The sequence below is a fragment of the Vanacampus margaritifer genome, chromosome 13, assembly GCF_051991255.1.
Source record: "Vanacampus margaritifer isolate UIUO_Vmar chromosome 13, RoL_Vmar_1.0, whole genome shotgun sequence".
Taxonomy (NCBI): Eukaryota; Metazoa; Chordata; class Actinopteri; order Syngnathiformes; family Syngnathidae; genus Vanacampus; species Vanacampus margaritifer.
Genome location: NC_135444.1, coordinates 1,030,001 through 1,052,500, shown reverse-complemented (window position 1 = coordinate 1,052,500; position 22,500 = coordinate 1,030,001). Strand labels below are relative to the sequence as shown.

Here is a 22,500-nt window from a genome sequence, read left to right as displayed (position 1 = left end):
ACGCTTTGAGGTCAGAGTTGACACAATCCGAGTGGGATAGTCCCATTTCCTACTTTACACGAATGCAGCATTTTTCTCGCTCTCCGCTTATTGGAAAGCTTTGGTTCCATTCCCGCTCTGAGCACACGTCATTTTCAGTCGACAGCAGGTGGCAAAATGTGTTTTTAAAGGTTTAAGTGTAGGCCTACTTGAAAAATAATGAAGTTTTTGAATAAATTATAGACAAAATCTCAATTTAAATGCTTAGTCAAGTATCCCTTTAAGTGGCAGCATACAGCAAACTATAGTCACTTTTCCACTAGAGCCAAACAGCACGGCACCACACGAAATTATTCCCTTGCTAAAATAACCAAATTAAATTGCCTTTTTGGCAAGTTTAATGCATTTAACACAGTGATATGAACCAGGTTTTTCTTATCAATCAATATAGCCCACCGAGCATTGTTCAGTCTAAAAGACGTCTAAATGGTACTTGGGCGTCTACAACTGGTCTAAAAAAGTTTTTTTAGACGTCTGCATCTAGAGCCCTCATCTATTCTTAGACGTTTAAATAACCGCGAATAGAAAAGTTAGACGTTTTCCAGGCGTTTATTTTCATACCAATTGTATACGCCTCGTCTAATCTTAGAAGTTTAAATAACCACTAATAGAAGTCTATTTATAGATGTTTGCTAGATGTTCACTTGTATACCAAGTTTAAACTCCATTACACATTTTTTATTCAAGTATATTAAAGGAAATTGAAGTTGTCAAAATTGAACGTTAAATCAGGTTGTCTAAAAATTCTGTGATCCTTACCTTGATGTAGTTCCAGGATGACAATTCACATTACGTTTTTTGAACTTTTAATTAGCTTTCAGTAACACTAATGTCATGCTTATTTTACCACTGAATATAAATACATCTCTTAATGTTGACATTGACCAAACTCTCCAAGTTAAATCTAAATCAATACATTGTTTTTCAAACATTATCCAACCATCACAAACATTTGAAAGTGAAAACATATTTTTTATTTCTTCACACATTTTTAAACATATTGCAATGAAAAAAAATATATATATTTTTTTTTTAATATAAACATTTGTTTTGTTTCGAAATTAGTGTGGAAAAGTGGCTCAAGGTCTAATACAAAATTACAAAAATAATTTTAAAAAAATGCACGATTGCATAAGCCAAAATGCAGAAGAAGAAGAAAAATATATAAAATACACCAATTTCCCAGGACATCATGTCAGAAGTCTCCAGAGTTTTCAACTGTCCACTCAGCTCTACAATGACCATCTGAAACCATCTAAATTTACTCTTTATTACAACATCGATTAAGCAACATAATTGTTTTAAAAACCCAATGATTTCCGCCACCCTGACTGCCTGGTGGAAGGCACTAGAAATTACAAAAGCCCAAGTGGAGCCCTGTGGGCTTTCTCCCCTATGGCATAACCCCGACTTTCAACTTAACAACCAATCGTTTTATTTAGGTATGTGGGAGCAGAAAGGAATTACACATCTCCACCATCTCTTCTCAGATAATATGTTTATATCATATACATCCTTGCTCCAAAAATACAAAATAAAAAACGGAAATATTTTACATTATCTGCAAGTTAAAAGTATGATAAAGAAACAAATTCCAACACTTCGGGGTACGCTCCAACCGCCTGCTTTAGCTAAAGATATTACCAAGCTTTCTCCGACAACAACAAAAAAACTCTCAAAAATATATAAGTTACTTTCATATACTGATAAAATGTCTTTACCCATCTCAAAATGGGAGACAGACTTGTCTATAGCTCCGGAATCTGACTTTTGGATTCAAGTTTGTGAAAACGTATTTAAAATGACAAAACACACAAATTTACAACTTATCTAATATAAAATTATTTATAGAACATACATTACTCAATATATAATGAAGAAAATGGGACTCTCAGACTCCGACATTTGTCTCCAGTGTTTACAAAACACTACTGACACTTATTTTCATGCTTTATGGTTATGCACTCCGGTTATGTATTTCTGGACTAAAGTCTTAGAAAAACTTTCCGCTATCTTGGACTGTAGGATACCTTTATCTCCAAACTTGTGTTTGCTTGGTGACCTAACAACAACTGACTTACCACATAAACAATTTCAATCTACACTTGTACCCCTTACTATCGCAAAAAAAACAATTCTTGTTAACTGGAAAAAATAAACAAACTCTGAATATCGACCAATGGTCTAACCTCCTCATAAATCACATTTTAATGGAAAAAATATCTGCCTCGAATAAAAACCAAATATCAAAATTTATAGAAAGATGAACTACGTATATAGAGTATTTTAACCTAAATCTGGTTACTTAATTCTGCCTGTTAGCGAGAGCCACCACATCGCGATAACTTACATTGCTGTTTCTGTATTTGGCAATTTGCAACTAATTAATGTGTTTTCATAGTCAGGCACCCAGTTGCTGCCAGCAGGATCGAGCAGACTATATCAAACGACACCTTAATCACCAACTCCTCAAGATTCACCTCCAATGGACACTAAGGGTTGATATTTGGATTCACTGCATGCCAGTGGGTTAATTCTATAGGTGCTGTCCCCCCCTGTCTGGGCGTGGGCGGCTCTGCCCCTCTGTTGGCTGCTGGGTGGCGGCTGCGTCTTGGCCATTCCCTGGGTCTCTTGGGAGGTGCTGCGTTGCGGGGCTCTCCTGGTGTCCGGGGCGGAGCCGCCCCGGCGCGGTCCGTCGCTCCGGGCCCGGCGACGCGGTTCGGGGCCTGCTGCCCCGTGGTTCTCGCTCCCCATTCCTCCCCCTTGCTGCCTCTCCCTCCTCACCTCTCCCAGCCCGTTCTCCACCTCCCTGTCCCTTCTCCCTCGTCACCCTTCCTCCTCCTCTCCCCCTCTCTCTGCGGCCCTGCCGCTGCCCCTTGCCTTTCTTGTCGTCTCCTTCCCCCATCCCTTCCCACCTTCCTCCCCCTCCCCTGGGCCTCCATCCGTGGCCCGGGTCTCAGGGCTCCGGGGGCCGGGCCGGTGGGTGGGTTTGTGTTGTGCCAGTATCCGGGGGGCGAGCCCTATCGCCCCGCCGGGCTGGTCCCATATGCCCACCGGGGTCCCGGTGGGGAGGGTGGGGATTTGGTGGGCGGGTGCGCCTCCTGCCCCTGCCCGGTTGGGGGGTGGGGCCCCCGCTGGTCGCTCCTCTTAACTCACTGCACTAGTTTTGCACAATACACTTTGTTTATAGACATATAGGGCACATAACACACTTTGGGGGGGGTGGGGTAGGGTGGAGACACCGACCACAGGATAGAGCAGTGCTGCGATCCCCTGTCGGTGCTGGATTTCACTTTCCTTTCTTTTCTTTGGTCCTTCCTCAGGTCTCCTGACGGCCTCACGACTCTGGCTGGATTCTGAAGTGTCCGGTTTAGGTGAACGGTATGGGATTTTTTTTAAATAGGTTTTAAGTGAACTAATGAATACACACTCACACGCACGCACATGCACCTACTCACCCACATATAAAAGAAAAATTAATTAAAAAAAATATATATATATATATAAAAAAATAATAATAATAATAAAAAGAGCAATGATGATGACATGTCAAATCGGTAAAATTACCGAATGAACAACACTGAGCTCTCCAGAAAAAAAAAATGAAACAGACAGACTTAAAAATAACACAATAACTTTAATTACTACTGATTTGACATTTGTGTCATGGCACAGTTGTACACCCTCATTTCACATATGCTTTTAATTGACAGGGGCTTAACATAAGTGCATTCAAACAATGTGGAAGGGGACGGGGGGTGTGTGTCTGTGTGTGTGTGTGTGGGGGGGGGGGGGGGGGTGTTCAGACTGAGACAAAGGGAACTTAATGGTAACGTGGAGGACTGGAAGGGAACTAAGACAACTAAAAGAAGACAAGGGTGACTAGACTGAAACAAAGATGACTTACATAAACTGACTTACATAAACTCGGGCTTGGCTTGAACAAAAACCCACACGCGCGGTATCCAAACAAATTGCACCATTGACACCTGACAAAGACAATGTTCCCACACCGACTGGACAAGCACAACAGACTAAATACACCAACACTAATGAGACACATCTGTGCAACACAATAAGAAGAGGGCACTGATTGGTCAAACACACTGGGAAGGGAACAGGCGCACAGGTGGACCTAATCAGACATAACGAGACAGGGGAAACACGCAGGAACACAAGACAAACACACAAGACAACTCCCAGACGGCCCAAAATAAATACTAGCCAAAACAGAGAGACGGGTACGAGGGCGTCAACACTGCCCTTAGACCGAGCCAGTGTTGGAAGACATTAAGGGTCTGAAGACGGCCTGACAAAGGGACATCAGAGCGGGATTAGGGGGTGGCCACAGGAAATGCGGCGCCAAGGGCTGGATCCGCCTTTGAGTGCGGCACTTGCGCCGCCTGAAGGGGTTCCGAGGGCAGCTGCAGTGCTCTCGCTGTCTGGGTTTGAGTCCTGGCATTGAAACGGCGTGCCTGGGTGCCATGACAAGACTGGGCGAGAGGGGGCTGGGCGCCATGACAGGACTGGGAGCCATGACGGGACTGGGCGAGAGGGGGCTGGGCGCCATGACGGAACTGGGCGAGAGGGGGCTGGGCGCTATGACGGGACTGGGCGAGAGGGGGCTGAGCGCCATGACGGGACTGGGCGAGAGGGGACTGGGCGCCATGATGGGACTGGGCGCCATGACGGGACTGGGCGAGAGGGGACTGGGCGCCATGACAGGGCTGGGCGAGATGGGGCTGAGCGCCATGACGGGACTGGGCGAGAGGGGGCTGGGCGCCATGACGGGACTGGGCGAGAGGGGGCTGGGTGCCATGACGGGACTGGGCGAGAGGGGACTGGGCGCCATGACGGGGCTGGGCGAGAGGGGGCTGGGTGCCATGACGGGACTGGGCGAGAGGGGACTGGGCGCCATGACGGGGCTGGGCGAGCGGGGGCTGAGCGCCATGACGCGACTGGGCGAGAGGGGGCTGGGCGCCATGACGGGACTGGGCGAGAGGGGACTGGGCGCCATGACGGGGATGGGCGAGATGGGGCTGAGCGCCATGACGGGACTGGGCGAGAGGGGGCTGGGCGCCATGACGGGACTGGGCGAGAGGGGGCTGGGTGCCATGACGGGACTGGGCGAGAGGGGACTGGGCGCCATGACGGGGCTGGGCGAGCGGGGGCTGGGCGCCATGACGGGGCTGGGCGAGATGGGGCTGAGCGCCATGACGGGGCTGGGCGAGATGGGGCTGAGCGCCATGACGCGACTGGGCGAGAGGGGGCTGGGCGCCGTGACGGGACTGGGAGAGAGGGGGCTGGGCGCCGTGACGGGACTCGGCGAGAGGGGGCTGGGCGCTATGACAGGACTGGCTTGATGGCTTAGGCTGACTTTGCAGGAACGTAGAGAACTTTGCAGGAACGTGGAGAACTAAAAGGTGACGTGAGCTACAGGACAGTGACAAGGATGACGAGGCGATGAGGGAGAGCCAGACTGAGACAAAGGGAACTTAATGGTGACGTGGAAGACTAGACGAGAACTAAGACAACTAAAAGAAGACAAGGGTGACTAGACTGAAACAAAGATGACTTACATAAACTCGGGCTTGGCTTGAACGAAAAAACACACACACAGATTCCAAACGAACTGCGACATTAACACCTGACAAAGACAATGATCCCACACCGACTGGACAAACACAACAGACAAAGGCCCCGTCCACACAAAAGCCAGTTTCAATGTATCCTCACAAGTTTCTTACCGTTTAAGCCGTTCGTCCACATGACGGCGCGGTTTTGGAGCTTGAAACCAATCCCTTATGAATATGGGCTCCAGAGTGGAAAGATTTCAATACGCGCCCCGTACGCATCCCTCTGGACACCTTATGCAAGATACTTCTCCAGCGATGGCATAATGGTCGCAGCTCGATGACGACCCATTGTCGCAGATTGATGACGTATGCACCAATTCTCGCGCGAACCGTCAGTTTGTCAACAACAATGGCGGACACCCGTGTCGTACTTGTTTTGCGCAGCCTCCTTAGCTTGCTTATGCGTTTGCAGCAAAATATTTTGCTTCTCTATTCCCACGTTCAACAAGTGGTGTTGTACTTGAATCACCCAGCATTGTCACTTCTCCTGTGTGTGTATGTGTGAAAATATTTTGCTTCTTTATTCCCACGTTCAACAAGTGGTGTTGTACTTGAATCACCCACCATTGCCACTTCACCTGTGTGTGTGTGTGTGCGTGCGTGCGTGTGTGTGTGTGTGTGTGTGTGTGTGCGTGCGTGTGTGTGTGTGCGTGCGTGCGTGTGTGTGTGTGTGTGCGTGCGTGCGTGCGTGCGTGTGTGTGTGTGTGCGTGCGTGTGTGTGTGTGCCATTGATTACCTACTGGGAGACTAAATAGAAATAATACTTGCAACATTAGTCACGTTTGATATAGTACAGCATGCTGTATAGGTGGTTTAGCTAATAACTTGTGTACTTTGTCCTCCTGCTGCACATCAGAGTGTTGTGGAAGGTAGAAATGATCAATAATACGTACATTAATGTTTAGAAAGGCTGGGATTTACATGTACATTTACTAATCACTAATTTGGCTAAAGGATAATGGTTTGAAATTAGAGAAGATAGTATATCAATTCATTATGTGCAATATTTCTTCAAAAAATAGTAGCATCTTAAACAGCTGATGTACAAGCCATAATCATTACATATATTTAAAAAAAAATTGTACCAAGCATAAAAGAAATAAAAAGCTAACTCCCTAACCCCCTCCATCCTTTAACCTTAACGTTTGTGTCAGAAGCACTTCTCTCTTAAAGGTACTGTCCAACGTTTTGACTTTGAAATAAAAACACTTCTTAAATACAGGATGTTTATACATTAACTCCTTCTCAAGCTACACCACTGAGCTTCTGTTAATGTGTGGTGGTGATTTTAAGTCATGTTGAGAAGCAAAATTATAAACAAACCAAATATCAGCAACAAAAAGCTCATTTGTACTTCTATACTTATTTTGACAGGGTGGGGGTTATTCGGTTTTTGTTTCCCATTATATTATTTCTCTCTCTTATAGCGTCCATTACAATTATAGCCCAATTGGCAGTTATGTAAATTAGGTGATGACAGACCAATAGTTAGTTTCCTTAATGGGGAGCTAGCAACACTAATCTACTGTTTGATTGCAATATTTTACATTTGGCCACCAGATGTCCCTGTGGGGAGATGTTTCGAACGTTCCAAAAGATTTATTATTTTTGTCAATCAATCGTTTCAAATGATTTGATCGTTTCAATGTTCCATTTCTGCCATCCCTACTAAACATTTCAATAACATTGTCTCAAGGACTCACCTTCCCTATGTCTTTGAGAAAGTGTTTTTTTGTTTTTGAAGGCGAGACTAATGAAAAGTTTACCACCGATGACTTGTTTGCACTTTTTTTCTTCCATCAGAACAACCGGAATCTTAAGCCCGTTGCTGCCTCCTAGTCGAGGGGATGTATCATAGCGTTATAAAGACCCGCTAATAACAGTCCAGCACAATCTCGTATGCCCAATGCCGATATGCATATTTGGCTGTTTTATTTGTGAATCGTGCGATCTGGCATTTTGTTTCACATTGGTGATCCAGTTGTGCAGTTATTTATTTACTTGTTTTTGTCACTACACATTATTCAATGTATTTAATTCAATCATCCGGATTTGGTCTAAAGAGAGTTCAAATGAGAACTTGATTTAGACATCTAAATTAAGTCTAAATATAAACTACACTGTACATTAATCAGTGATAGTTTAAAATGTAGTAATCCAACATTTTGCCATCATTTATACAACCTATAGTTAATTTTTTAATTTAATATTTGATATTTACTTAATGAAATGTGTGGTCTAGATTCGGGCTAAAATATAGACCAATTATAGACGGGCTAATTTCGGTCTAAACTTAGACGAGACGCCTATTAGACGTCTTTGGCTCAGTGGGTATGTAATATGTATGTAATATCTTTTTGTTGCATAAATAATAGCTATGTGGAGAGTTTAGATTTTAATGACCAGGAAAGAACTTAAGAAGTAATTGTAGTTTCATACCTAAGAGGTGCTGACTATAAACATGCAATATGTTATGAAAGCCCCAGTTATAATATTACAAACGTGTCTGGGCTCATAACTACATGGCTAATATTTCTAACAATCCAATCTGTGTCAGTCAATAATTTTATGATAATAATGCATCAGATTTAAATAGCGCTTTTCTAGACACTCAAAGACGCTTTACAATCGAACGGATACATTATTCATGCACTCACTCATTCACACTGTGGTGGCGGTAAACTACTTAAGAAGCCACAGCTGCCCTGGGGCAGGCTGGCGGGAGCGTGGCTGCCAATGTGCGTCTACGGCCCCTCCGACCACCACCAAACATTTGCACCTTCTATACACCAGTGTGAGTAGCACTGAAGGGCAATGTGTGTGAAGTGCCTTGCCCAAGGACACAACGACACAACGACACATGACTTGGGGAGAGCGGGGATCAAACAGCCGACCTTCTGGTTACTGAGCGACTGTCTCTACACCCTAAGCCACAACCGCCACAAATTTGAGGGTTATTGGAGCAAAACCACAGATCAGTATATATTTTACTGGATAGCCGATGCAAGCCGTTGAAGCCACAAGGCGGCCATCTTACCCCTCCCATCTCACGAGCAACGTACAGATTAGACATACAGCTCTTATTTAGTATAGGGCGCCAGGGGTGGGGGGTTTATGGCGAGGTGGTCATTATTTTTGAACAAGTGGACGGTATGTGCTGCTTTGAAGACCCTCTTTTTCTTTTATCGCTCATTTCCTTAGACCCTAATATTAGATTTGGCAGAGGCCTTTTGTTGAATTACAGTTATAATTCTTTAATAAAAAATATACAAGTTGTATCCTAAACATCATTAAACATCATTAAGCATATAATTTATACACAAGGCAAGTTGTATGTCTGAAGTCCTCTTGTTTATGTTTAACAAATTTAAAACATCATAAATGATGCTGTTTCTAATAACTGTCTCAAATGCTCTCCACTCTTGATACTGTAAATGTGTAGGATCGTATAACGTTTCTTGGGAGTGGAAATATAGCGGCTTCGCGGTTTCAAAAGTCTTGGCCTATCAGCTATCCAGTAATATATACAGATCAGTGAGCCAAACACAGTTAAACACCTCAATACAAGAGAATGGAATAGATAGCCGGGGACTCCCGGTTCAAGATGGCGGCTAGGTGTGCACGTATTCAATCAGGCAAGGCAGCTCTGGCTCAGCTCAGCTCTATGGGCACAGGAGCAAATGAGACGTATTTTTTTACGTCTTCTTCTTTTTTTACGGTCCACTGTTTAATAGTATTTTATTGTTTCAGTACATTTTTATTAGACTCGAGTTATCGTAGACGTACACAAATTTAATTGTAAAAGCCGTACAGATCAATTAAATAAATGTCAAACTTGAAACTAAAACGTCATCGTAATGCGCATGTGTGTGCGTGTGTGTTTTGAAAGAGACGTACCCACAGTTTCTATTCTAGCGGACGTGACGCAATTTACGCGGGAAACATTCGCGAGCGTACTTTGTAGTTTGACTCTGACCGAAGCACTTGTTGTAATCTAAATTTTAAACGGTTAGCCCATCTTGAGAACGGCGAAGTCCAACATATATTATCAGTTTTTATTTCCAAGCCCAGAATGAAAACGAGACTGCGAGTCCGAAGAGTGTACAAGTGGCAAGGAGAACCTTTAAGGTTCGACAGGAAGTTGAAAAACTTGGAATATGGGTGAGCACTTGTCTTTTACACATTTTCTATTTAAATATTCGACATTCATCTTTAAATATATTATTAATAGAACAGAGTTCTCTAGATTGAGCGATTTACGACCGAAGTCAAGCCAGGCCCCACAACGATTGTTAATACTAAGGTATACAGTCGTGATCAAAAGTTTACATACATTTGTAAAGAACATAATTTCATGGCTCTCCTGAGCTTCCAGTTATTTTTATAACTCTTTTTTTTCTGATGGAAAGGATACTTTCTTGTCACAAAACGTTCTTGTTCTTTTATGACTTTATTCGTGGTTAACAAAAAAATGGACCAAAGCTGCCGGGTCAAAAATGTACATACAGCAATGCTAATTTTTGGTTACATGTCTCTTGGCAATGTTCAGCAGAGACTTTTTTAAGCATTGTCCACATGTTCTCAATAAGGTTTAATAAGTCAGGACTTTGGGAAGACCATTCTAAAACCTTAATTCTAGCATGACCATTCCACTACCACTTTTGATGTGTGTTTGGGTCATTGTGCTGTTGGAACACCAAACAGTGCCCAAAACCCACATTTTGAGGTGATGATTTTTGAGAAAAGAAGTTAATCCTCCTACTTCATTATCCAATTTACTCTGTGTAAAGCACCAGTTCTATGGGCAGCAAAACAGCCCCACAGCATAACACTACCGCTACCGTGCTTGACGGTCGGCATGGTGTTCTTGGGGTTAAGGCATCACCTTTTCTGCCTCGTTGGGCATTGTGGTCAAACAGTTTCATTTTTGTTTTGTCTGACCACAGAACTTTCCTCCAGAAGGTCTTATCTTTGTCCATATGATCAGCAGCAACCTTCAGTCGAGCCTTAACTCTTTGACTGCCAGACGTTTTCAGAAAAGGGATGCTGTGGGTGCCAGCCGATTTAAGCATTTTGACTGATCTTTCAAGGTCCACAGAAAATTTTGTGTTTGGACTATGGAAACACACATACAGACGCTCCCCACCTTACGAACGAGTTACGTTCCAGACGATCGTTCGTAAGATGAATTTGTTCGTAAGTTGCTTCAGTGCTATATTTTGTATTATAATTTATGTTTAAAGCCTATATAAGTATATTGAAGGTTTATATAAGTATGTTTAAGGCTTGTACAAGTAACCTGCATTGGTTTGTACTGAAAAAAACTTTTAATAAAATGGAGAGAATACGTACAGTACTGTACTGTACTACATGTGTTAGAGAGAGAGAGCGAGAGACACACACAGTATGTACATGTACATAATAAGATAAATAAAATGAAGTTTAACTTACTTTTGGAAGATGTACTCGATGCTTAAGGAGATGATGGAGGAGGAGGATTTTATATCATGAGAGATTCTTCGTCGTCGCTGGAATCGGCTTCAAAAGTTATTTCCTGCTTCATGGGGACCGGCGTTTCTTCCTCCTCCTCCTCGACACGTTGCTCAGCCTCCAATGAGCTCTCACAGCGCCAATCGTTGGTATTAGTGGCGGAAAGAAGCACTACGCGCAATACAAAATCTAACTTACAGCATCTCTTTCCGAACATTTTTCGACATACTGTACGCGCAGAAATGTTCGTATGTACCGTTGTTCGTAACTCGAATGTTCGTAAGTAGGGGAGCGTCTGTACTACTAAATGAAAGATTGGACTATCATATTTCATCAGAAAAAAAAAGTTTGTTTCTACCTTATTCCGTTTTTCAGTAATCAACAATAGAAAATGGTTAGTTTCACCCAAATGCTCTGTTTTGAAACAAAATACGGAGAAATCAAGCTTTTTGTGAAACGATATTATTTCATGCACTCTAGTGAATTTGACACCTTTTTTTTCCCATGAATGATGCCACAAACACCTAAACAGTGCTTTACTTCTGTAAAACACTACCACCAACAATGAAAAAGTGTTTTTTGATAGCAAAATACGTTTATTTAAATTCAACAGTGTAACAATTTGGCAAACTATTTACAAATGTGTGCAACCGTGGTACTATTTACAATTGTGTGGATGTTTCAAATAGTTTTTCTTTTTGTAACACTCCCCTGCGTACAAGGGGACGCAGCAGGATTTGCACAACAGATTAGTTTCACTGCGATTGCCCCTTCGCGTGCAGACGCTACACTTTCTTGCCGGCCTTTTTTTCCGGGGAATAGCAAGTATATACTGCAGTGTGTGTTTGGCCATGTTGCCATCAAGTCTACTCTCAGGATCATGATACGGTGATGTTACGGTGGTTTTACGTCTGGCTTCTTCATGTCCTTCAGTTCCTATACCGGTTGGTAGATGTTCTGATCCATCTTATCCACTCCATTCATGGTGGCATCGTAGTCCAGAACCAGTGTCTTCTCCGTGATCAGACTGTACCCACTCCTCCGATGAATATGCATTGGACTCGGGGTACTCTTCATCGTCCGATTGAACGTCCGCCTGTGCAGAAGTGCTCGGTTGTGCTCCGCGTTTTCCGGCGTTAGCATCGCTAGCCGGTGAGGATTTATGACGTGATCATAGCCGCCGCGTCAACGCTTCCAACTTCGGCGTCAACCTCGAAGTCACCATCATCATCGTCGTCATCAATGTGCTCTTTAGCATTTCGCGATGCTTTTCGTCTTTGAAAAAAATGCTCAAGCGTGAGCTGCTTGCAACCGTTCGCCATTTTCGCTTCCTCAGCCATTCTCCCCTCAACACTCTAGCTCCGCCTCACGTTTTACACTGGCGCCTACCCAATCTTGTCCAAAGAGAGTCATCACTGCCATCTAGTGCCCAAAAATAGTCATTATGCTAACTAGATCTGCTTGATACTTTCAGCACAGCTGGCCAAGGCTTTCCTCCACCCGTTTCCAAAAAAACCCGCGATTTCCCTGATTTAATTCGATTGATGTCTCTTTGAATCTCTTCCGCTGAGATTTCTGCTGTCAACCCTTCATTTTGTTGCAGACCTATACAAATCCAAAGTGTCTAAAAATTCCATCATGCTTTCCTCACTCACAGATGGCGGTTGTGAATATAATTCGCTATAATACTTATCAAATACTCTCTCTATTTCCAATGGTTAAAATAAAATTGAATTAGTTATTGGGTCCCTTATTTTGTGTATGGCAGTTAAGGCTTGTTGCCTCCTTATGTGTCTCGCCAAAACTTTTATGGCCCTAGATCCTCCCTCATAGTAAGGTTGTTTCGTAAACCTTGCTTTTTTTCCCCCACCTCCTCCAAAAGAAAATCATTAATACCTTTCCGAGCATCATTAATCTGGTCAAGTATTCCTGAATAATTTGTTCGTTCATGCTGCTGTTCCAGTTGTCTTAATTTAGTAGTCTGTTTGATAGTTTTTCAATCTAACTTTATTAGCGTATGCGGTGTATGAGATCAGTTAGCCTCTAATCACCACCTTCAGGGTGTCCCATAAAATGGTTGGATCCACCTCTCCGTTGTCATTTTCTTCTTTGTATTTAAGTATTTCTCCTTTCAGTTCTACAACTTGGTCTTTATTGTTGAGTACACCTTCATTAAGTCCATACTGTTGCTTTTTTCATGGTATTTAGATAAAATTTTAGGTAGACTGCGCTATGATCTGCGATATCAGCCACTCCTATCCTACGTCATCCTTAGACACCAGAAAGTAATCAATTCTTTTTTTTGTTTAAAAAAAAAAAAAGAAGTAATCAATTCTGGAATACACAGCGTGAGCATCAGAGTAGTGAGTATAGTCCCGATCTAATGTACGTAATTCTCTCCATACATCCAGTACATCCAATATTGACATCATTACATTCTACATATCTATTTATTATTTTTTACTTGTGGTATCTAATTTGTAATTCAACACCACATTGAAGTCCCCGCCACATACCAATATTCCAAGTTTCCCAAATTATTAGATTGAATATTTTCTCTTAAAACTCTTTCCCACTTTCCGGAGGAGCATACACATTATAATAGTAATCTCACTAATTGACCTTCTAGTTTCCCTTTTATCATGATGTACCTTCCCTCCTTGTCACCAACTTCTTTCACCAGTTCAAACGGCACCTTATTGGAGATCAATATCTTTACACCCTTCTTGTGTGTTTTGACCAAAGGAACTAGAAAATGAATTTCTGTATCCCAACTTTCGGAATTTTAAATGCTCCTGTTACGATTAGTGTGTCTCTTAGAGAAAAATAACCTGCACCTTCTCTTTTCCAAACTTAGACAAAGCTCTATCCTTATTTTTGTTATTATTCAAACCGTTAATATTTAGTGACATCACTGTAATATCATTATGTTGCATTAATTATATAACAATGATATGAAAAGATTCCAGGCCCTTTCACTGCAATATAACAACTGTAAACAACATTTGTATAAACCCAAAAACAAAAACAGAACTCCCCAGCAAACATGGAGCCTGTTGGTAGGAGTGGGGGATAGCCTTCCAATGAACGAAGGGCCCCCCAAGTGGTTGGGGATATACCTAAAGTGGATCCTCCGATCCTACTAGACAAGTCCAACAGTCACTATCTCTCATGAATCCCTCGTCGAATGTTTTATTAAATGAGAAGTATCATGAATAAGTTGGAATGGGTGATGATCACGGAATGTGCATCTTCAGGTGACCCAGCACCGGAATTCTAATTTTATAACAAACATAAAAATGAAAAATAAAATAAAAGAGGGAGTTGGGGGAGAAGGGGGGACTGGGTTCCACCATGTTACTAACTTTAGCTTTTAGAGGGATTCGCCGCGTCCTGATTGGTATCCGGTGCGACGACTTCAGCATTTGTCCCGTGCCTCGCGCCGACTCGTTGCAATGTTGAAGCCCTGATGCGTTCCTTGAGTGATGGTTCGCCGCATCCATCCTCTTCATCGTGTCCCGTAATCTCCATTCCTCTTCTCCTTATGTCCCGCGTTGCATCCTCCGCGCAATGGACCTTGGTGGTGCGCCCAGTGGCGGTTTCTTCTCGGGGCGTCTGTGCGCTCGCTGAATATGTAGTTCCGTGTCGCCAGTTAGCTCACGGTGGAGGAGCCCCTTCACCAATTCTGGCACTAATTCGTCGTCCTTTTCCATCACGCCATAGAGCCTCAAGTTACAGCGGCGTCCATGTCCTTCCACCTCGGTCAACTTCTCTTGTAGTTCCTGTGAGTGAGAATAGCTTCTTTCGCGTCATTATTCCATTCTTCCAACTGTGCCACTCTCGCTTGTGCTTCAGCAATATCCTTCCGCTGCAGTTGCGTTTCCGCGATGATTTGTGCCATTTTCTCATTAATTTCTTCCATAAATTCACCAAAAACTCGCTTAACCTCCACTTTAAATTCTTCCTCGAACGCCAAGAGGTCGTCTTTCATCTCTTTCTTCAAGTCTCATATCTCTGTCGGGATTGCGGCAAGCCCTTCGAGCAACATGTTCTGTTGCTTAACGCCGCCATAGTCGTCACCTGCATTTTCATCTCATCTTCATTAGTCGACAAAAATGCATACTGATGTGTTGAAGAAATTATTTTTGTTTAGTTTTTGTTGATGAAATTAACGCTAAGTACATGCTATGAAAATGATAATTTAAATTACCAGAACAATCAACACTTAACCTTCCAAAGAACGGCTGCAGCGTGGCTGCAGGATCTGCCTTGATCAGCAACACAAGAGCACCCTGCTATTTGTATTTCACCTGACGCCATTACCAAAACCACCTAGGCTTGATGTAGGGTAACCATTGCCAACCGTCCCGCGTAACGCGGGCAGGCACAGCGTTTAAAGCTCAATTCATGCGTCCCGCAAAATCAGTGCTTGCCCTAATAATAATAATAATAATAATGATCATAATAATAATAAAACTTTAATGATAGTTTTGCGCGATACTGTCAGCCGTAACCACGACAACAAGGCGTAGCCACGGACCTTCATATGTACAGTAAGTCAGTCTGAGTCGCAACATTTAGAATCAAAAGACTTTTCTCATTGAAGCTACGCCGTCATAACTAGGATGTTGTGATGCCACAAAAAACGCGACCATCACACTGGCCTGTTTGTTAGCCTCATTTTGCTATCTTCAGCTAGCCCGTCCAATAATGCACGGACAACTGCATTCTAAATGATGACAAAATAAAACAAAAAAGTGAAGTTAGAATAGAATAAAATAATAGCAACTGAAAAAACAGTAAGAACAAATACTGAGTGTTCCTGTGCGTTTTGGCCTTTCAGGGGCAGTGTGGTGCTGTGCATCCATGGCAGAGGTGGGAGTAAGTCATTGTTTTGCAAGTCACAAGTAAGTCTCAGGTCTCTGCCCTCAATTCCCAAGTCAAGACTGACAAGTCCCGAGTCAAGTCCTGAGTCAAGACTGAGTCTTAAGCGATTCACAAGTCCTACACTTGGAGTTTCAAGTCCTTTCGAGTCATTTTAACAACATCATAGATTATATTATTTGGGGTGAGCATCAAATTAGGAGTCAGGGACTCAGGGAGTGAACCCAGAATCGTGCAACAATTTTCTGTGTTTGCAATGTGTAACCGGTGAGTTCATAGTCTCATTAACTACGCAGCTTGCAACGATAATTAGCTGATAAACAACTGACATTAGCTTACTTACCGTTCTTTGTGCAACTTCAGATGTTGAACTAAGTTTGAAGTTGTTGCCTCTCCGTCAGTGATCTAATCTTGGACATACTGCAATTCATTTTTTGTTGACTACCTCAGTTTTTGTACCCAAACAACTAGTGGTGCAACGAATCACGAAAGTCACGGATTGGATTAGTTTTAAAAAAAAAAAAAAGAAAGAAGAAGAAATCATATGAATAGAGCTTTGTCTTAATTTATTCTCCAAAATGCTTTTGCCCGCTAAATAAAAAAAATAGATATAAAATGTCTAATATGGCAGTTAGGATTTAGGCAGATGTGGGAGTAAGTCATTGCTTTGAAAGTTCCAAGTAAGTCACAAGTCTTTGCCCTCAAGTCCCGAGTCAAGACTGACAAGTCTTTAGTCAAGTCCCGAGTCAAGAATGACAAGTCTCAAGCAATTCACAAGTCCTACATTTTGAGTTTCAAGTCCTTTCGAGTCAATTTAACAACATCATAGATTACATTATTTGGGGTGAGCATCAAAGTAGGAGTCAGGGACTCAGGGAGTGAACCCAGAATCATGCAACAGTTTTCTGTGTTTGGAATATGTTACCAGTGAGTTGACAGTCTCATTAACTACGCAGCTAGCAACAATAATTAGCCAATAAACAACTAACATTAGCTTACTTACCGTTCTTTGTGCAACTTCAGATGTTGAACGAAGTTAGAAGTTGTTGCCTCTCTGTCAATTATCTAATCTTGGACATACTGCAATTAATTTTTTGTTGACCACCTCATAGTGTTTTGTACCCGAACAACTATTGGTGCAACTAAACACAAAATATATATATTAAAATATTACTGCCATTATTGTCTGATTTATTCAACTTTGGAACTGTATTTGTATTTACGTGGTCTCTCATGAATTATTTGGAAATAAAAAGATCTAACTAAAAAGAAAGAAAGAATTTAATTATATATAAAGATTAACTCAACATAAAGTGCATAGCAAAACTGTTCTCAAAAATAAATAATTTACTTAGTTTTAAAAAAGACAGATGATTCTAGGTGGCAAATGACAAGCTGGGTTGAACCATTCTGGTATGGGAGAGATAGTGTTTTTTTGGACACTGAAATAGAATAGCCTACTGAATATAAAATTAATTCCATGAACTTATATTTTTCTGAAATATTTACATGTACTGTACTTTTTAAATATATTTTAAAATCTCACGTGGCCTACCCTCCTGGAGTGCCTTCGCGTAGCCCCAGTGTTACACGTACCCCCATTTGAGAACCACCATCTTAAAAGGACGCTTAGGGACAACAGAATAACCAGATTAACATATGCATATAACATATGCACCCTTGCTAGTTGCTAATGATAAGCAAGTGAAATGGTGCATTCATGGTACTTTCACAGCGTCGGAAGTTTCAGTTTTCTACGATTATGACATTTTAAGGGGAAAATAATCGGCCATTTGGCGCAATGGGCCGATTGTTTCGGCAGATGTTTGAAGGGCAATAATCGGCCGATTAATCGGTCGGGCCCTAATTTTAATCGCCCAGGTCTTGAGATGGTATAGTCCAAGTTTTAAGTCAACCTCTTCGAAGAAACCTCTCGGTCAAGGACACGAATGTGTTTGTTGCCCCTGTAAATGTGCATAAGTGGGCCAAAATTGACCATTCATAAATCATATTTTACTTCTTGTTCAATTTAGGGTATGGCTTCTGTTGACTTTTTTGTGTATGTCTGAGTGCTACACATGCCTCCCAGTTTCTGCAGGTCCGGGTCAAATGTACTGGGTCTGTGCAAGCATGGGATTTGCAGTAAAATGTAGTCACTTAATCTGTTTTCACTGTGTTCAGTACTGTCTTTCATATTAAAATTTGCTGTTCCATTACGTTTGTAATTAAAATAATCTTCTTATGTTTCTGGTTCGGATGTAAATACTTGATCAGTAGTTCATGTGAATAAATACAATTCCCAAAAAGTTGGGACACTATGCAAATTGTGAATAAAAAAACTGAATGCAATTATGTGGAAGTTCCAAATTTTAATATTTTATTCAGAATAGAACATAGAGAACAGGTCAAAAGTTTAAACTGAAAAAATGTATCATTTTAAGGGAAAACTGTGTTGATTTTAAATTCCATGGTGTCAACAAATCTAAAAAAAAAAGTTGGGACAAGGCCATTTTCTCCACTTTGAGGCATCCCCTCTTCTTCTTAGAACAGTCTTTAAACATGGAGATTGAGGAGACAAGTTTCTCAAGTTTAGAAATAGGAATCCTGTCAAATTCTTGTCTAACATGCGTCTCTATAACTGTTCAACTGTCTTGGGCTTTCTTTGCTGCACCTTCCCCTTTATGATGCGCCAAAGTGAAAGAAGTAGACTGCAGGCTGGCTATTTCAATATCCGGATCCATTTTCCTACGCAACCAAAATGTTGTAATTGGTGCATGAATGTGGTCTGGCATTATCGTGTTGAGAAATGCAAGATCTTTTCTGAAAGTGATGATGCCTGGATGGGAGCATATGTTGTTCTCAAATCTGAATATACCTTTCTGCATTGACGATGCCTTTTCAGATGTGGAAGCTGCCCATGCCACACGCACTCATGCAAACTTATACGATCACAGATGCAGGCTTATAAACTGACTGCTGATAACAACTTGGGTTGTCCTTGTCCTCTTTAGTCAGTATGATATAGCGCCCCAGTTTTCCACAAAGAACTTCGAATCGTGATTCGTCTGACCACGAAACAGGTTTCAACTTTGCCACACTCCATTTTAAATAACCCCTGGCCCAGAGCAACGCCTGCGCTTCTTGGTCTGCTTTAGAAATGGCTTCTTCTTTGTACTGTAGACAACCGGGGCTGGCACGGTGGATTGTGTTCACCCACAATGTTTTCTGGAAGTATTGCTGAGCCCTTTCTGTGATTTCCCTTACAGTAAGCATTACCTGTTTGCGGTGCAGTGCCATTTAAGGGCCCGAAGATCATGGGCATCCAGTATGATTTTTCGGCCTTGACCCTTACACACAGAGATTGTTCCAGATTCTCTGAATCTTTTGATGATGTTATGCACTGTAAATGATGATTACTTCAACCTGCAATTTTTTGCTGGTAAACACCTTTCTGATATTTCTCCACTATCTTTCTGCGCAACATTGGAGGAATTGGTGATTCTCTACCCATCTTCGCTTCTGAGAGAAACGGCCACTCCGAGAAGCTCTTTTTATACTCCAATCACGTTGCCAATGGACCTCATTAGTGGTAACTGGTCTTCCAGCTGTTTTATTTTTTTTTTATTTTTATAAGTGCAATTGACTTATTGCTACCTGTCCCAACTTTTTTGAGATTTGTTGGCACCATAAAATTTACAATCAACATATTTTCCCCTTAAAATTCTACATTTTCTCAGTTTTAACTTTTAACCTGTCATCTATGTTCTATTCTGAACAAAATATTGAAATTTGGCACTTCCACGTAATGGGACATGGGAGGAGTTCGGTGAGGCCATTGAAAACGACTTCCGGACGGCTTCGAGGAAATTCTGGTCCACAATCCGGCGTCTGAGGAAAGGAAAGCAGTGCGCCATTAACACTGTGTATAGTGGAGATGGGGTGCTGTTGACCTCGACTCGGGACGTCGTGAATCGGTGGGAAGAATATTTCGAAGACCCCCTCAATTCCACCGACACGCCTTCCTTTGAGGAAGCAGGGTCTGGGGACTCTGAGGTGGGCTCCCCTATCTCTGGGGTCGAAGTCACTGAAGTGGTTGGAAAGCTTCTCGGTGGCAGGGCCTCGGGGGGTGGATGAGATCCGCCCGGAGTTCCTAAAGGCTCTGGATGTTGTGGGGCTGTCGTGGTTGACACGTCTCTACAACATCGCGTGGACATCAGGGACAGTGCCTCTGGATTGGCAGACCGGGGTGGTGGTTCCCCTTTTTAAGAAGGGGGACCGGAGGGTGTGTTCCAACTTTAAAGGGATCACACTCCTCAGCCTCCCAGCTAAGGTCTATTCAGGGGTGCTGGAGATGAGGGTCCATCGGGAAGTCGAATCTCAGATTCAGGAGGAGCAGTGTGGTTTTCGTCCCGGCCGTGGACCAGCTCTACACCCTCAGCAGGGTCCTCGAGGGTGCGTGGGAGTTCGCCCAACCAGTCCACATGTGCTTTGTGGACTTGGAGAAGGCGTTTGACCGTGTCCCTCGGGGAGTCCTGTGGGGGGTACTTCGGGAGTATGGGGTACCGAGCCCCCTGATACGGGCTATTCGGTCCCTGTACGACCGATGTCAGAGTTTGGTCAACGTTGCATCTCTGCTTTTTGCAGATGATGTGGTGCTGTTGGCTTCTTCAAGCCGTGATCTGCAGCTCTCACTGGAGCGGTTTGCAGCCGAGTGTGAAGCGGTTGGGATGAACATCAGCACCTCCAAATCCAAGACCATGGTCCTCAGTCGGAAAAGGGCGGAGGGCCCTCTCCAGGTTGGGGATGAGATCCTGCCCCAAGTGGAGGAGTTCAAGTATCTTGGGGTCTTGTTCACGAGTGAGGGTAGGTTAGAACGGGAGATCGACAGGCGGATCGGTGCAGCGTCTGCAGTGATGCGGACGCTGTATCGATCCATTGTGGTGAACAAGGAGCTGAGCCAAAAGGCAAAGCTCTCGATTTACCGGTCGATTTACGTTCCTGCCCTCACCTATGGTCACGAGCTGTGATCCCGGATACAAGCAGCCGAAATGAGTTTCCTCCGCAGGGTAGCCGGCTCGCCCTTAGAGATAGGGTGAGAAGCTCGGTCATCTGGGAGGGACTCAGCGTCGAGCCGCTACTCCTCCACGTTGAGAGGAACCAGTTGAGGTGGCTCGGGCATCTGGTCTGGATGCCTCCTGGACGCCTCCCTGGGGAGGTGTTCCGGGCATGTCCTACCGGCGGGAGGCCCCGGGGACGACCCAGGACACGCTGGAGAGACTACGTCTCTCGGCTGGCCTGGAAACGCCTTGGGATCCCGTCGGAGGAGCTGGTTGAAATGGCTGGGGAGAGGGAAGTCTGGGCTTCCCTGCTAAAGCTGCTGCCCCCGCGACCCGACCCCGGATAAGCGGAATTGAAGACAGAACGGAACGGAACTTCCACATAATTTCATTCAGTTTTTATTCACAATTTGTATGGTGTCCCAACTTTTGGGAATTGGGTTTGTATGTATCAAGAATGTATGGCACTCCAGTGTTTAAAATCTCTATAAAGCTCACAATGTGTCTTTCTGTGTCAGCTCTTTGGTCATCAGTCTGGAGGGTCTACCCAGGACCAACATCATTAACACTGGTCAATACGTTCTCATTGAGGGTGAAGATGAAGACAGCCCTTATGTGGCCAAAGTAATCAAGCTGTTTGGGGACGGTGAGTTACAGATAATAGAAATTAACTTAAAGCACAGTAAAGAGCCTATGTTATACATAAAATGCAATGTCTTGGTAGATTACATTACACATTGTTGCATGATTGCTTCCCACAAAGAAATGATTGCAAGTGGAACTCTATTTCCACTTTTTCACTACACCGGTTCCACACAGTTGTCTTTGGTTGGCCCCGGATGTTCATGTTTCCATCTGACTTTTTCAGGGCTTTGTGGTTGGAATAGGAACTGCCTATTAGAACTATCTCGCTAGTGGTTCTTCAGCGCCGGTTGTCTGGGGCCGAAAGGGGCTGTGTCATCACTATCATCTGATTGGCTGACAGCGATGCATCGAGCAACTCTGTGGCACACGCCCATTTCCTGGTTTTACGTGAGAGAGGCAGAGGTGCTCGCCTGCCGTCATTAAAGTAATAAGAATACAGCATAAACAAAGTCATAAAAATACACCACAATTAACTAATAGTGTTTTGCAACAACACTGAACTGTATTTACAATTTAATATGTACTATGTGAATGAATTTTAATGATTGTTCACACACCGCTCACCGGATCGCGTGTGCCCATTCACTTGAATGAGAGCTAGCCACAGCGCGTAGCGTCGTCGCTCTCCCGGCTCATTGTCTTGGGGATGGCGGGCGCCGGAGGGCTTTAGAGAGTAAGGACGACGAGCCGTTGTCTCGGAGAGGCGGACAAATGAATGAGACTAAGCTCTTCATTCAGAATGGGTTCCA

The 22,500-nt window shown here is 43.3% G+C and overlaps 1 protein-coding gene across 3 annotated transcripts in view; it reads left to right on the top strand.

The window, feature by feature from the left end:
* Positions 1–9,587: 9,587 nt before the first annotated feature.
* orc1 (origin recognition complex, subunit 1) overlaps positions 9,588–22,500 on the top strand; it is an 87,841-nt gene continuing 74,928 nt past the window's right edge. For 2 of the 3 annotated variants that reach the window (XM_077583195.1, XM_077583194.1), the window contains exons 1-2: positions 9,588–9,836; positions 21,625–21,752. In XM_077583195.1, coding sequence (XP_077439321.1) covers positions 9,748–9,836; positions 21,625–21,752 — 217 coding nt within the window. In that variant the 5' untranslated portion in view covers positions 9,588–9,747. The remainder of the gene's footprint in view (positions 9,837–21,624; positions 21,753–22,500) is intronic. The other variant, XM_077583196.1, reaches the window with a different exon arrangement.